The 18,217-nt window shown below is 36.5% G+C and overlaps 1 protein-coding gene across 1 annotated transcript in view; it reads right to left on the bottom strand.

The window, feature by feature from the left end:
• LOC121370023 overlaps positions 1 to 18,217 on the bottom strand; it is a 57,171-nt gene that overhangs the window by 26,206 nt on the left and 12,748 nt on the right. The window contains exons 6-12 of the mRNA XM_041495118.1: positions 16,724 to 17,025; positions 14,377 to 14,548; positions 13,042 to 13,077; positions 10,155 to 10,408; positions 9,089 to 9,221; positions 3,826 to 3,999; positions 3,036 to 3,194 (exon numbers count right to left, since the gene is read on the bottom strand). Coding sequence (XP_041351052.1) covers positions 3,036 to 3,194; positions 3,826 to 3,999; positions 9,089 to 9,221; positions 10,155 to 10,408; positions 13,042 to 13,077; positions 14,377 to 14,548; positions 16,724 to 17,025 — 1,230 coding nt within the window. The remainder of the gene's footprint in view (positions 1 to 3,035; positions 3,195 to 3,825; positions 4,000 to 9,088; positions 9,222 to 10,154; positions 10,409 to 13,041; positions 13,078 to 14,376; positions 14,549 to 16,723; positions 17,026 to 18,217) is intronic.

Below are 18,217 nucleotides of genomic sequence, written 5' to 3'. Positions count from 1 at the left end.
CCGGGATAGATTACCATCATTAACCATGTTGCTCATTTGTAAACCTAAATATGACTTGGCTGCCACAAAGAATATGATGAAATGGTAGAGTCTCAAGTGCTAATGTTTCCACCTGTTCACAAGCTGAGTGAATAAATGATGTATGTATGTATATATACATATACACACACAAACACTTGCTGTAGAGAAGGATACATGTATACATGTTTGCAATGAAGGGTGAAAATAGTACAAAAGGGAATTTTATTTACATAAGGAGTATGATATAGCTCAGTATAGCTTGAACCTGAAGAATAAAGGGTTGTAGGATTGATCCTCATCATCTGACCCATCAGAATATTTCCCATTCCAACCAGTATTCTAACAAACATTCTGCGAGTACTGATAAAGCAATGCATGTCCCCTATTAGGCTTTTTTTCATCTCTCCTAAATTCAAGGGTCATAAAAAATAGGTAAATAGCCATAAAAGTTAACCTTGATCTGTAACAGTATATGGTAAAGCTATACACAAAATGTTAGCTTAATATCTCAAGGCATTGTGAAAAATAGCACATGAAAGATTGTGCCATGTGCTGTCCAGTGCATATTATAATTATATTACTGACCATTATACAGAACAGACATGTTTCCTTCATTATCATCTGTATTGAACCCATGTCCTGGGCAATTAGCCCAAGTAACCATGTTTCATGTTCATAATAGCTGGCTAGAATTTTAGTTGGATTTATCATTATCCTGCCTGATTAATTATGGTATGACTGTCGATAATACGTTGTCAAGATCAAACCGGTTTTAACTAAAGACTCTAGTACCGTATCCTCAACCGAATATTCTTCGTACAGTGCAAGATTTCTCTTTTAATTTTTTGAGACGAACCCTACAATTTGAAATCGGCAAACGCACATGTTAACTAAAACTGACAACAGGCTGTCGTTTGTGCTTTGCCTAGCTATGGCGGCGCAGGTGACGAATCAAGTGTATACGTTTGACGATATCCGTTCATAGCGAACACACACAACTTTTTTAAAAGTGCATTTGAGCTTGTATTTCACATTTGTACATGATGTTATAATATGGTAACCAGAGAATGTAACTTTAAATGTGCCTAATCCATTTGTTTTCAAAACTAAATTTAAATATGTTTCAGTCAAATAACTAAATCAATCAATCAATATTTATTTTACAAGACAGCCCCAAATAGAGCCAGTACAAATAAATACATATGATATTTCAGAAAATAAAAAACACAAATATGCAACTAACAGAGGACTGTATAATAAAGAAAGCAGGGCAGTGCAACATAGAAGCTAGACAACATAAAGGCACTTGCAAACTACAAAAGGCATTTTCCTTATTATTCTATTATTCTTGTTATATACAGGGCCATGATATAGGCTGCAAAATGGCCCACTGGTGACTATCAGTTTCAAGCCCTGATCAAGTGACACAGAACAAGGCAGGTGGTTCCAGACTTGAGAATCAACAGAGTCGTGTGTTGATAGGAAGAGATCTTGTTTGCCTCTTATCAAGAGGAACTGATGGCAATCAAGGTGCCCTGCAGTTTAAATGTGTTGGGTCAGAGCCAGATCTATCTGATACCGGTACTGTGTAGTTCTACCTAGATGTGGAGTGCTGGAATCTACACCAGAGTATCAGGACACCTCACTAGGGCACGGAGACACACTGACTGCCAGGGTTGGCCAGTGTAGATATGCATGCAGATGGAGGCAGGTCAAATTTGTAATAAATTTAATACCACTGTATGATTTACTATTTTCCCATCCATTCTATGTCACTTAATTCATAAACATGTCTGCTAATGTGTACATGTATTAAAATTTCCATAGAGAAAAATAAAATTCTATGGAAAAACGAATGTACTTCATAAAATGTATAAATATGGTGTATATGGCTGCTAATAATGTTAATACTGCAGTACTAATTATTAAAACAGAAAAGCTGTTGATAAAATGTCTGTGCATTATAGTATAGGGATTTATTTAAGCCTTCTTATATATAATTAATAATAAAAAGTCATAATATTACTACTACAACCACTACCACTATGGCTCCAATTACCACTACTGTTATAAATTAGTATTATTTTTATTATTGGCTGTTCATGCACAATTACCAACACTTTTGCAAGTGTATAAAGCATACATTACAGACAAACCTGATCTAGTGGTCACCTGTATTAAGCAGCCACATGTATTAAAGAGCCACCTGTGTTACCAAGGCCACATTTTTATTCTCCCAAACCATCTAATGTAGATCTGTATTAATTAAGCAGCTATATCAGTATATGCACCCAGTCTTAAAATACCACTTTTTGATACTCTCTTTGGTGGCAGATCAACACAAGTTTCACTGCAATTGTTTGGTACCCTATTTCATCTCCATAACGTGTACATAAAAAATGATGATTTTACCAGGTGTATTTTTATCTACATGTGTTTTTTTAACATGCCCCTCATGTACAATTTGTGCTCATGAAATATTCATAATTGTATATGGCCCCCTTCTACTATTAAAAATCAATTAGACAGATACAAACACATGTGTAATATATTCTGTATTCTACATGCACTTTGGTCTCTTCATCTTTACTCTTTTTTTTGTAAATCTAGAATTAACCACAACAGGTGTATGTGATGCGGATGGTAGTGTATGCCAAGATAATTACTATCACAGACAGCTAACAGGGAATCAACAAGTTTCATTGGTATTACGTCATGGAGCCTGAGCAAGTTAACATAGACTCATCATGGCACCATCAAGTCACGCAGAATACATAAACAGCCTCAGAACTATAATTATCCAGCTAAGACCTGGCAGAAACATAAAATTCTGTGTTAGAAGACGAAATGCTTGGTTTCACCCATGTCGATGTGAATTAGCAATCCGTGTGATCTCGGAATCGGTACAGTAAGTTACAACACACCATCCAGTCCTGGTCATTAATTACCTCAGAACATATACGTATAGCAGTGGCGTTTTTGTGTTGCACCTGCTTCCCTGCAGCTCCACTCACCTTTAATAAGCTTTATGGCAACTTTGCTGTCACTATAGTAACCGGTAACCACTTTTCCAAACGCCCCCTGACCCAGTGGTGTGCTGAACTTGATCAGTTTAGGATCCAACTCCCACTCATCACTGACAACCAGCAGTTGGTTAGAGTAGTCCGACTTGCCTGCTGAAACAGGAAAATAACATACAGGAAAAGAATCGAGTAATAATTACAGCAACTATAAGGATATTCTACAAATTATTACAAAGGATTAAAAGACAGCAATATTTAATTTTTGTAGGTCTGCTGAAAATATTTTCATTGGAAATATTTATTTGCTTTATTTTTATTTTATTTTATTTTACAGGTGATGGACATTGGACAACAATGTTATTTCTCTATCAGCTCATGGTGATATATTTTGTTGTCACTTTTTACTGAACTTTAAATTATAATGTCAGTTTTGTTTTGTTTTTTTATATACAGGTGTAAGCAATAAAATCATAGCCTGATTTTATACCAAAAGATATAAACCGATGTATTTTATATTACACATAAAAATAATGTATTCTGCTTTGTTCTAATGACTTGCATTGTATTAATGCTAAATTTAAAAAAAGTAAAGTTTGTTTTATTTAATGATGCCACTAGAGCACATTGATTTTTAATGCTAAATAAGTAATATACATTTGACACCAAAGAGCATTTAACACTTCTATTTATTTCTAGAAATATGAGTGGGAAAGTCGGCTGTAGAACGTTGTCAACATTTTCCGAGTATCATGAGCAGAAACATTTTAAAAGTTCATCTCACCTCCCATATTGGACTTGTAGCTGTTGCTCTTGGACACTGTGGTTCTGGGGATGATGATGTCCTTGAAGTTCTTTCTCTTCTTGTAGATAAACAAGATGATGAGAGCCAGGATGATGAGGCTAATCACCACAGTAACACCAATAATAATGCCACTCACTGTTGTAAAATGTGCTTCTGCAAGAAAAACATGACAATCAGATAATATAAAAAGCAGACATTGAAGTCAAACTATTGACAATGCTTCAAATAAACCAATGAAACATTAGACCAACATATTTATATAAGAACAATGCAAGGCATTCTAAGATGTGTAAAGCACAGTAATTCATTAGTTCCAACTATGCTCTTACATTCTCCTTCATGGGAATGCTCATTTATAAACACCCCAGCACATGTCTTAGTGACCACTTGGTGTCACACATGGCAGCTATGACATACATGTAGATGTCTATTCTAGACAATGAGAGATCTTTATAGTGAGCAATAAGCACTCTTTCATAAATTAGTAAAGAAAACTGAAAATAAAGGGCATAAATCTTTTTAAAATGTTTTGTTTTGTTTTTTGTGTGTTTTTATGGGGTGGGTGGGTTGTGTGTGCGTGCGTGCGTGCGTGTGTGTGTGTGTGCATGCGTGCGCATGTGTGTGCGTGTGCATGTGTGTGTATGTGCGATAGTTTTCTTTTTCTTATTTTTATTTGGAGGGGTTGGGATGTAACTGATATTGGTGGCATAATACTGAAGCCATCAGAACAAAGGTTGGTAGTTTTTAGATTTGCATTTTGGTACTGGTTCCCAACTAGGGTGAGTTTAATAACTCATCAATGGGGAGTTTTACCACCTATTCTCTCAATAACCACAACCCATTAACCATTGTCCTGGACATGCATGCAGCCCAAACAACTGAAGTGATTGCCTAGAATCTTAAATGAATATAAGCACTAAAAGTATAGAAGGTAGGTGCTTTTATTATAAATATTGGTTTAAACAAACTGGAACTTTGCATCTATGCATATAGGTATGTATTATCTTTGTATGAATTACAAACAACTTCAGAAAAAATCATAACAGACGTAGATTAGCCTATTTCACCCGCCAACAGTTTTGCTAATGCTATGAACAGTCAAACAAATATAATTATACTGAGTCATCAGTTTGTTTTATTGTAGTTTTCTGCTGACAAAGGGAAAACCGTGTCTTAATGTATAATCTATATGTATTTTAAATATGGCACATAGATCACAAACCAGTCTGCCATCTCCAGCAAGACAATAAAATCATCCACAAACAACACAACCAAGATTGAGGTCTTTGTGCCTTCAGATGAGTTTCCTACTTTGATAAACATGTAATCAAATAGTTGAACCAGTGACTCTAATCATAGGGTTTAGATAGTAAATGTTTCAGTAGGGCAATAACAAAACAGATATATGTGTAATGGAATTCTGCTTTTATGATCTGTTAAGAGCTGCCCTCATTCCAAAATGAACAGATATTCTTTCCATTAATGTTAACCTGCTAAATGTATAAGAAAAAAACACACACACACACACAGACACACACACACACACAGAGAGAGAGAGAGAGAGAGAGAGAGAGAGAGAGAGAGAGAGAGAGAGAGAGAGAGAGAGAGAGAGAGAGAGAGAGAGAGAGAGAGAGAGAGAGAGAGAGAGGGAGAGAGCGAGAGACGTGTGAGGGAGAGAGGAGAGAGAGAGAGAGAGGGAGAGAGAGAGAGAGAGAGAGAGGGCAAAAGAGAAACGGGGGGGGTGGCGAAAGGAGGGAGGGGGCAAAAGAGAAAGATAGATGAAGAGAGAAACAGACAGACAGATAGACAGAGAGACAGACAGACTGAAAGAGCTGAAAGAATGTTTGGTGCATTTGTTTACAAAAGTTATATATACAATTTTTATAACAATTAATTTTCTGTATTATGAATGTCTTCCTAAACTTAATCCCCCAAATTCATTGCCTCCAGGACAGTATGATGGTACCGGTAAGTGTATTTCATTATATATTTTTCCAAAAGCTAATTACATAATTTCAGACAATTCACCAAACTAGAAAAATATATTCTGGCCACATTTTAACATTAGCATTTTCTGAAAGTACAGACAAAGGCAAATGTAATTGTGTAGAATATATGTTTTAATTTATTACTAGTAAATGATAATATAAGACTAAATAGCTTCCATCTTCCTACACTTATATCACTATGTATCTCTAATTTTTCTTGGGTATATTTTCCTCTTATGAGGTTTATGTTATCATGTCAATCTGCAGCTGTCGAGAAAGCCGTATATTCCTACTATTGTGTACCTGTATATATAATTTATGTATATATTCATCTAGTGTATGTGTTATATGGATCTATTGACATATATAGCTGTGTGTAATCATGTAACAGAACGGGCGGGATCTAGTGTATGTGTTATATGGGTCTACTGACATATATAGCTGTGTGTAATCATGTAACAGAATGGGCGGGATCTAGTGTATGTGTTATATGGGTCTATTGACATATATAGCTGTGTGTAATCATGTAACAGAATGGGCGGGATCTAGTGTATGTGTTATATGGGTATATTGACATATATAGCTGTGTGTAATCATGTAACAGAATGGGCGGGATCTAGTGTATGTGTTATATGGGTCTATTGACATATATAGCTGTGTGTAATCATGTAACAGAATGGGCGGGATCTGGTGTATGTGTTATATGGGTCTATTGACATATATAGCTGTGTGTAATCATGTAACAGAATGGGCGGGATCTAGTGTATGTGTCATATGGGTCTATTGACATATATAGCTGTGTGTAATCATGTAACAGAACGGGCGGGATCTAGCTCGGTCCATTGAGTGCTTGCCTCAGGTGCTTGCTTCACAGGATCGAACCACTTGGTGGATCCATTTAACTGATTGGCTTTTTTCTTGCTCCAATCAGTGCACCACAGCTGGTTAAAGGCCATGGTATGTGCTTTTCTGTCTTTGGGAAAATACATTTAAAAGATCCCTTGCTGCTAATTTCCATTCTTATATAACATGACTTTTATTATACTGTACTGTCAGTTCAAAAGTTAAATGGACATTTAAATGGTTATATATGGCACTCTGCCGACAGAGGAAAAATGATGCAGGTTTCGTTTCTAATACTATATAGGTCAGATATGTCAGAATTACCAAATGTTTGGCATCCAATAGCTGATGGTGAATTAATCAATGTGCTCTAGTGGTGTCGTTAAACAAAAATATAAACAAACAAGTGATAGAACATGCACGTATAGTATGCATTTACGAGTATTTATTTATTTATTTATCTGAAATAACTATTGAAAGAAAATAGAAAAAATGCACATTGTTGCAATACATGATAAATATTTGCAGTAAGATATTTGCTGACTGAAGTTCAAAGCCATTTTCTGTAAAGAAGAATTGGATGGTTATCTAGTTATGTCAGAAAAATATGATTAACCAGGGAAACAAAAATTAGTTTTCCTTCCTTGAATGCTACATCCAACAAGGATTCTTTATGATGGTTTGAACGATAGTAAATTCCTATACCATTCCAAATAAGGTGATCTGATTTCACCTGTCAAATTCAATCTGAAATATGAGTCAACATTTAAAGCTAGACAGTTACTCTCGAAAATAATGTTCAACACTTTGTCTTATCATGTGATCAGAAACAAGCAGTTATTTTAACTGCATACTCATGTTGAAAAAACCCAAATAACACACATACAAAACAAGTTTTGGCATACCTCCATGAGCATGGGTATACAACTGAGAAAGCCAACGACTAGCTCTTAATTAAATGTGTAAAATGGTGTTTGACATCTATAATTAAGTGCAAGTTCTTATTTAATTTGGTAAAAATATATATTTAATTGCTGTGAACATGGAGTGTAATTAATTGGCATCTATAGCCAGTTCTTTTCAAATGGTTTAAAATTAAGTACACTCTTAACTGCCATGAACATGAAGCATGTTCAGATATAATGTTTAGGTTATGTTTACAATACTACTAAGACAATGTATTAAATTATGTTGATTCAAGGTTTTTTTTTTTACTTCAAACAAATTAAACAGTCCCAATAGAATTGTAACCAAAAATTTGAGTTTTTTTTTTAACTTAAAATCAATTTACTATGGCAACTCTCAATTACTACTTTTCAGTTATAATTTCGTTACAATTGTGAAAATTATGATTATTAATTCATATTTGAAGAGACAGTTTGTTTGTTTGTTTGTTTTTGTTTAACGACACCACTAGATCACAATGATTTATTAAAAAAACAGCTATTGGATGTCAAACATCTGGTAATTCTGACAGTTTTTGAGAAGAAAGAAAGAAAGAAATGTTTTATTTAATGACACACTCAACACATTTTATTTACGGTTATATGGCATCAGACATATGGTTAAGGACCACACAGATTTGGAGAGGAAACCCGCTGTCGCCACATAGGCTACTCTTTTATGACAGGCAGCAAGGGATCTTTTATTTGCGCTTCCCACAGGCAGGATAGCACAAACCATGGCCTTTGTTGAACCAGTTATGGATCACTGGTCGGTGCAAAAGGTTTACAGCTACCCATTGAGCCTTGCGGAGCACTCATTCAAGGTTTGGAGTCGGTCTCTGAATTAAAAATCCCATGCCTCGACTGGGATCTGAACCCAGTACCTACCAGCCTGTAGACCGATGGCCTGCCATGACACCACCGAGGCCGGTCCTTTTTGAGAAGAAACCTGCCATATTTTGTCCATTAGTAGCAAGGGATCTTTTATATACACAATCTGACAGACAGGATAGCACATCCTATTGCCTTTGATAGACCAGTTGTGGTGTACTGGCTGGAACTAGAAATAGCCCAATGAGCCCACCAACGGGGATCAATATATCTCAGAATAACTAGAAATAGCCCAATGAGCCCACCAACGAGGATCAATATATCTCAGAATAACTAGAAATAGCCCAGTGAGCCCACCAACGGCGATCAATATATCTCAGAATAACTAGAAAAAGCCCAATGAGCCCACCAACGGGGATCAATATTTCTCAGAATAACTAGAAATAGCCCAATGAGCCCACCAACGGGGATCAATATATCTCAGAATAACTGCACATCAGGTCAGCTATGTCCCACCCCTTTTAAAACAGAAAAATGCACACTGTAATTAAAAATAATATAATTGTGTCAAAGCTGATTTTTCACTTGTGTAATTTTATAAACAAATAGTAGTTTTAATCCAGTATATTGACTTACTTTTGTGCTGTGTAATTGGCTGGGCGATGAAGGCTGCAGTTGAGTTGCTGCTCCAGTTGGTGGTATTCACCTCGATGGACTCGCTCTGGAAGATCAGCCCATTGGTTTTGCTCGAATTAAAATGAGCTTCAACCTGAAAATACAAAATATCACTTAATTAACTTTTTAATTTTATTTCTTAGTATTTTTATATTATTCTTACACCAAATTGGAATCAAATACTTTAAAATGTCTGGGCCATTATTTGAGATAAATGAATGTTTAAAAGTGCACAATAGACAAAGAAGACAAACAATCAATCATATGATAATCTATGTATACTCTGACAATTCAAAATAATTTTGTTCAAACACTACATTAGGTCCACTTTAAACCAACACTTGTAATGGTACACACAAAACACATCGCCATCACAAGTTGTACCTGCATGCAAGATTTGATGATCCTGTATGAATTGATCAGAAGGATATGGCCCGGACAAGGATTTCCTTTAAGATGCATTAATCCATGAAAAGTAGGTCATGATGATGACCTAGATATGGTAAGTGACATGCCTCCATCCCAAGTTGTACTTATATGCAAGGTTTGATAAAAAATATAGCCTGGACAAGGATTTCCTTTAATGTTCAACAATCCATCAAAAATAATTCACAGTGACCTAATTATTCAACACACCGCCATTCCAAGTTGTACATGCATGCAAGGTTTAATGATCCTCAAACATTTATAAGGATGAATAAATCCTCTGGAAAAGAAACGTTAGTGGAAGGATGGTATGGACAGATGGACAGAAAATGCCAAACCACAATACATATTTTTATTTGTGGTGGTCTAAAAAAACAAACAATTGGGGACTAGTGTTGTCAACGAATTTAAGAACACAATGAAAATAGAACACATGTATACATACATGTATAATTACAAATTTATGATACTAACTTTTCCATCCACAAAGTACCTAATAAAACATTTGTTTTCTCTCTCGAACAACCATGAAAATTTAATCTCATGAAGATAAGTTTTTTTACAAAAAAAGGATAACAATCAAGTAGATAGATGGACATACCACGATGTAATAGGATGAATCTTTCTCCAGGGTTAACACCATGTGACTTTTGTTGGTCTTCTCGAGGCCGACCTCGGTGAGAATCCGGTTGTCAGGAGAACCAGTCTGCATCTCCCACCTCACCTGGTAGAAGTTGAGTGCCGACTGGTTGAGGGGTGTCGACCACGTCATGTTCAGCTCCAGTCGCTGCAACTTTGCATTGTATGTCATCGGCTGAGACTCTATACTCAGAGCGTGCACTTCTCTTATACTTTCTGAAAAACAAATGGTAACAAATATGCACGACACCATGTACAGGTATAATATTTTTACATGACAATTTTACTAACTGCATGGACATTGACCATGATGTTTCTTCGGTCATACAAATGTATTCATGGGCTAGAGTCTGCAGTTAAAATACTAGTGTTAGGTGAAAAACCAGACCAAATGTGAAAGACATCCTTTAAGTTAACCAGCCTCGGTGGCGTCGTGGTAGGCCATCGGTCTACAGGCTGGTAGGTACTGGGTTCGGATCCCAGTCGAGGCATGGGATTTTTAATCCAGTTACCAACTCTAAACCCTGAGTGAGTGCTCCGCAAGGCTCGGTGGGTAGGTGTAAACCACTTGCACCGACCAGTGATCCATAACTGGTTCAACAAAGGCCATGGTTTGTGCTATCCTGCCTGTGGGAAGCGCAAATAAAAGATCCCTTGCTGCTAATTGGAAGAGTAGCCCATGTAGTGGCGACAGCGGGTTTCCTCTCAAAATCTGTGTGGTCCTTAACCATATGTCTGACACCATGTAACCGTAAAATAATGTGTTGAGTGCGTCGTTAAATAAAACATTTCTTTCTTTTCCTTTAAATTATTCAATAGTTACAGGCAATTAGACTAATCTTAGTTTACCAAATTTAATCCAGCTGCATATCCATGATGTTATGTACTGGATAGTGAAAAAATATAAATCAGTGCTGGACAATTTTAATAAAGTATGAATAGAGAATATAATGTCATGACATTATGCATACTCTTTCCCGGTAGCACTGTTTAATACAGTCTATAACACATGATATAACTATTAAATAACAAAATATGGCTCCAAACAATGTGTTTCTTTTCCATTTATAACAAAGTTTTACTCTTTCCCGGTAGCACTGTTTAATACAGTCTATAACACATGATATAACTATTAAATAACAAAATATGGCTCCAAACAATGTGTTTCTTTTCCATTTATAACAAAGTTTTACTTAAAACTAGCTACATGTCTGTACATGGAGGACAGATGACCTGTTTAAAAACCATCATTTGCTAAAAATTATTCATACCAAATATAGAAGCTGCACAGTATCAAAGAAATAATCAAGTACAAACAAGTCACACACGCGCACACGCACGCGCACGCGCACACGCACACGCTCTGTCTGTCTGTCTGTCTGTCTGTCTGTCTGTCTCTCTCCCTCTCCCTCTCCCTCTCACTCTCCCTCCCTCTCCCTCCCTCCCTCTCCCTCCCTCCCTCTCCCTCTCTCTCCCTCTCTCTCCCTCTCTCTCTCTCTCTCTCTCTCTCTCTCTCTCTCTCTCTCTCTCTCTCTCTCTCTCTCTCTCTCTCTCTCTCTCTCCCCATCCATCCATCCAAACATCAACCAACCTATCCATCCAAACATCATTCAACCTATCCATCCAAACATCAAGCCTCCAATCCATCCAAACATCAACCAACCCATCCATCCAAACATGAACCAACCCATCCATCCAAACATCATCCAACCCATCCATCCAAACATCAAACAACCCATCCATCCAATCATCAACCAACCCAGCCATTCAAACATCATCCAACCGATCCATCCAAACATCATCCAACCTATCCATCCAAACATCATCCAACCCATCCATCAAAACATCAACCAACCCATCCATCCAAACATCAACCAACCCATCCATCCAATCATCATCCAACCTATCTATCCAAACATCAACCAACCCATCCATCCAAACATCAACCAACCCATCTATTTAAACATCAACCAACCCATCCATCCAAACATCAACGAACCCCTCCATCCAATCATCAACCAACCCATCCATCCAATCATCAACCTATCCATCCAAACATCAAGCCTCCAATCCATCCAAACATCAACCAACCCATCCATCCAAACATCAACCAACCCATCCATCCAAACATCATCCAACCCATCCATCCAATCATCAACCAACCCAGCCATTCAAACATCATCCAACCGATCCATCCAAACATCATCCAACCTATCCATCCAAACATCATCCAACCCATCCATCAAAACATCAACCAACCCATCCATCCAATCATCATCCAACCTATCTATCCAAACATCAACCAACCCATCCATCCAAACATCAACCAACCCATCTATTTAAACATCAACCAACCCATCCATCCAAACATCAACGAACCCCTCCATCCAATCATCAACCAACCCATCCATCCAATCATCAACCAACCCATCCATCCAAACATCATCCAACCTATCCATCCAAACATCAATCAACCCATCCATCCAAACATCAACCAACCCATCTATTTAAACATCAACCAACCCATCCATCCAAACATCAACCAACCCCTCCATACAAACATCAACCAACCCATCCATCAAAACATCAACCAACCCATCCATCAAAACATCAACCAACCCATCCATCCAATCATCAACCAACCCCTCCATCCAATCATCAACCAACCCATCCATCCAAACATCAACCAACCCATCCATCCAATCATCAACCAACCCATCCATCCAATCATCATCCAACCCATCCATCCAATCATCATCCAACCCATCCATCAAAACATCAACCAACCCATCCATCCAAACATCAACCAACCCATCCATCCAAACATCAACCAACCCATCTATATTTACCTGTAGTACCTGAAAAGTCGGTCTGATCTGGGTTTTCTGAAAATAAAAATTAATATTGAATGAATGAATGAATTTATTTATTACCTATTAACAACAGCTAAATTTTTATTTATGGATAACAAAGACACTGCTTTTCAAAATGTTTATTTAATCAATAAAAGAGAGACTTAAATTACCCCATTTATTTTAACCTGTCAGTTTAATTATAGACAATTTCATTTCATTTCAACTTATTTTCATTCTTATATCCAATTAAGGTTCAAGCACACTGTCCTGGACACACACCTCAGCTATCTGGGCTGTCTATCTAGGACAGTGGGTTAGTTGTTAGTGGTTACTGAAAGAAAAGAGGGTGTTGTGGTCGTTAAAACTCGCTCTGGGTGGGAGCTAGTTCCGGGCTGCGAACCCAGTACCTACCAGCCTTATATCCGATGGCTTAACCACAACACCACCGAGGCCGGTTAACAGATAATACCTGCATGTTTGCATGCCACTTTGTGTTAGAGTGCATAAACAAGATCAAGAACATCTGAGTTTGTTAATTTGTGAAACATGAACTACAAACCTAAGTACAGTAACCAGGAAATCAGTCTGTCAGTACTGACAGAGATTACACATGATCATGCATGGACATAAGTTAGATAAGCTGCAACACATTTCTTTTCAATATAAGATTTAAAAAACAAATGCTAGCCATACATCCAAAACAAAATTAAATGTTGGCCGCTCCAGTCATTGTAACATGATTATAATTCATCTTACTTAACTTGAAACCATTTATTAATTATATATGTCATTGACTTAAGGAAATGTTTTATTTAACGACACACTCAACACATTTTATTTATGGTTATATGGCATCAAACTTATGGTTAAGGACCACACAGATATTGTTACACCAGTTGTGGAGCACTGGCTGGAACGAGAAATAGCCCAATAGGTCGACCAATGGGGATCGATCCTAGACTGACAGCACATCAAGCGAACACTTTACCACTGGGCTACGTCCCGTCCCTTTGGACTAAATGAGTTCCTAACAAATGATGACATTTCTGCCATCTTATTGTGTTTCAAAATAATTTGTCATTTTCAGTAAAAGACTAAAACATGATTTCTTGGGTATAATGATCCCAAACTTTACAAATATGATTTGTTTACTACTTTGTTTTCAATTCTTTACATAATTATACAACTCTTCTCTAAACAAAATAATTTTATTATATGTACATCATATGTATTAATAAAACTGCTAACATTTTCTGTCGCTATCCATACAAAATGTATTCAAGAAAGAATTGCTTTTAAATAAAGTCTACACATCTGACAATGACTTACCTGTTGTTGACTCTACAGGGTCATGACATTTCTTGAAGTTCTTGCCAGTGTCCATACATTTGGGTGTTTTAAATCGGAGATCACTCATGAACAGATTGTTTTTCTTGTCTCTTGTTTCAATAAGGATCCGATATTCAGAATTAAACAATAATTCAGGAAGATCAAAGGATGGCTGCAAAAGATACATAAGTAATAATCATCATGACCCTTCAAAATAAAGAAATACTGTAATTAATGCTTTTCTAAAGAATAACTATTATAACTAAGAAGCAAGTATTTCTAGTGGAAAAGCCCTCAGTGTAAATGTATTTTGTATGTTTTGTGTATATGTTCTTATATTTTAATTAACATGTCCTTCATCAAATTGCTAAATGTTTATTACACTGAATTTGGTAAACACATTTCATTATAAAATCACCCATAAGCTAATTCAAAAATGATTTACTATTTACTCTTCTTTGAACATATATTTGTACGCATTTATTGGAATGCTAGTTCACTAATAAACTGGCTCTTGGTCAACTCGACCCAGTCTGTATAGTCACTTGCTTTTTACAATCCCCATTTATTGTTGTTGTAAAAATATAAATTTGAACTAAGTAGAATTAACATGTCTATTTATGAATAAGCCCAATCAGTCAATCAGCAGATGTATTTGACATCATTGTTCATGACTGGCCTTGGTGGCATCGTGGTTAGGCCATCGGTCTACAGGCTGGTAGGTACTGGGTGCGGATCCCAGTCGAGGCATGGGATTTTTATCCAGATACCGACTCCAAACCCTGAGTGAGTGCTCCACAAGACTCAGTGGGTAGGTGTAAACCACTTGCACCGACCAGTGGTCCATAACTGGTTCAACAAAGGCCATGGTTTGTGCTATCCTGCCTGTGGGAAGCGCAAATAAAAGATCCCTTGCTGCTAATCGGAAAGAGTAGCCCATTTAGTGGTGACAGCGGGTTTCCTCTCAAAATCTGTGTGGTCCTTAACCATATGTCTGACGCCATATAACCGTAAATAAAATGTGTTGAGTGCGTCGTTAAATAAAATATTTTTCTTTCATGGTTCATGTTGTAAACATTCTGTTTCTATATCATTTAACATGGTTATTGGTTAACTCACACACATCTTACTTTTTATTGAAATTAATCTTTATCTGAACTAAACACCATTATACTTCTGTTGCTGACATAGGCATACAGGCTCCTATTTTTGTGGGGGGGGGGGGGGGGGGGGGAGCAGAGCAGGTTGAATTTTTCTCAAATTAAATGAAAATGCCTGAATCTTGATAACAGTATTTATTCATATTACTTCCAAACACCTATATAGGGTTGCAAACAAATCACTACACATTTTTACATAGACTACAACTAATATTGTGGGTAGAATAATGGACAAACAAGGTGAAAAGGTTTCAGTGCAGCTAATTTTGCCCAAATATCTCTATCATTTTCAGCTGAATTTGAGAATTTGCTCCAGCACTGAGGGACAGTTGGCCCCCTATCCCCCGCCCTCCTGTCTCATTCACTTATGGTTTCTGACACACGTCCTATAAAATTAATAGATGAAAATGGGTTATTTAAAAAAAAAAAAAAAAGGTTAATATGTTAATATGGTAAAGTATTATGAACATAGAACCTGAACAATGTCACAGGTATTCCAACGTTACATCTGACTTTACGCAGGCATCTATGGGTTAAGCCAAAGAAATACAGGTAACCCATTTCATTTTGCAGAACTTATTACAAGAATTTAAATTTAATGTGCTAATGAAAAATGGGTTCTCATGTATTTCTAGATTTGCATGAGCATGGCATTAATAAAGTTAGAAAGTTCAAATATTTTCAGAGGCTCACCTTAGGTCATCATGATATATAATACAGTGAAACCTGTCTACATCAGACCCTGAAGAAACCGGAATCCAGTCAAAACGAGCCAGGTCTCATAGTCCTGGATTTTCTAAATTCTAAAACGCCATACTCTATAATACCAGGCCTGGTGCTTATAAAACATTTAGGGTCTAGACTCGAGACTAACAGAGTCTGAGACAGTAATGTCATGACAACGCCATACAAATTGTATGTGTGTGACATCTTTAGAGATTGAGTCTGGACTCTAAAAGTTTTATAAGCACGGGTCCAGATCCTGTCTAAATTGGTCCCCAGCTTGATCCTGTTTAGACAGGTTTCATTGTATCTTTAATATTTATAGTCAATGGCATTAGGACAAGTACTCACCTTGTGCTCAAACTTGAAGTGCTCAGTTTCAGCAAAGTGATTATATAGTCAGTTTAGACAGGTTTCACTGTATCTTAATATAGGTAATCAGTGGCATCAGGACAGGTACTCACCTCATGCTCAAACTTGAAGTGCTGAGTTTCAGCGAAGTGATCTGGTGGTCGGTTGCAGTCAGGAACGCCGATGTAGCCATTGCAGTTCATCATGAACCAGTCGATGTTGTAGAAACACTGGTCCTGGTTCGACTCACTGCACTCCAGGTTCGGGGCATCAGGGTGTCTCCACTTGAGGGTTGCTGCCACGGTCTGATTAACAATGTGGGTGTCCACTGTGATGTTCATGGGGCCAGGATCAGCAATGAACACCCCTGGAGGGAGTTCTCGTAACAAGTCACTCTCAGGAATTCCGATTGCAGCTGGAAGATTATTACATCAAAATTCTTTAAATATTTCATAATGATCTCACGTTACAATTATTGTAGGATATATATACAACTTGGAGTAGTGTAGTGATTTGATTCTTAACATATAAACCCTTAAATCATAGTGACTTCTGTTAGTAGTGTACTCCATGTCATGATGACATCATAGCACTGAGAACATGTTTTATTCATTACGACAAATTGTAAGCTCTTATCCAATCAAATTATATTAAAGTAAATCCATAAAAAGTTCATTATTTGTTTGTTTACAAACATGTCAAAATATTTGGATTTCTTCCATCCATAAAACCCTAATATTCCCAAAAATGTGCTAATAATTGTTCTATTACATAATAACATAAATAAGTTTTGTATATATATTCATCATTTTCTTTATCTCAGTGGAAAAATGTAAACTGACAAGCTTATGATTCATGGCTAGTGATATTCAATGTTGGACTAGTAAATAATTACTATTGCCATGCCACGGCTACTGAATTTTTCTTTGTCAAATGTTGCAGTTAAGTCAATTTTGTAAATATGAATATCCTACCCCCACCTCAACCCCCCAATGTTAGTGTTTTTCAGCTTTATCTCCCTCTTTAGGTGACAGGATTTTCAGGGGGTGGGGGGGGTCATTTGCCACAGTCTCTAAAACATTTATTATCAGCTAACTTCATGTTTATGAAAAACAATTTATTATGTTTATCAATAATTTATGATGCTTTTCCTCCTATATTTTTGTATCTTCTTTATTTTTAAATACTGCTAAATTGTCTTGCCTTATATATTTTCTCTATATTGTAAACATAACAATGCATCATGGTTTGGTGAATAATTACGGCATGAGAATAGATTTTTAAAAAGAAAGTTTAGACTTTTCTCTGAATGGAATCCATCATGCCCCAAAGTCTCATGTTTATGGTGGATGCTTTTAGTACTTGAAATACATGATTACCAGCCTAGAACAAGATTACTAAGTACTATCTTCTATATAAACACATGTAGCTTAAACAATGCACCTTAGTTGTTACTGTAATCTCGATAATGGTTTTAATTAGTTTTTTTCTCAAAGAAAATCAATATTTTCCTAATTACAAACTGCATCTATACATTTGTTTTCTGTTTGCTTATTGTATGAAAGCTTTCATATCCATAATGATTTAGAATGAGTGAATCTACATGT

Source organism: Gigantopelta aegis, chromosome 4 (genome assembly GCF_016097555.1).
Source record: "Gigantopelta aegis isolate Gae_Host chromosome 4, Gae_host_genome, whole genome shotgun sequence".
Taxonomy (NCBI): domain Eukaryota; kingdom Metazoa; phylum Mollusca; class Gastropoda; order Neomphalida; family Peltospiridae; genus Gigantopelta; species Gigantopelta aegis.
The sequence above is the reverse complement of the archived record's forward strand: the minus strand, read 5'-3'. Positions and strand labels throughout refer to the sequence as shown.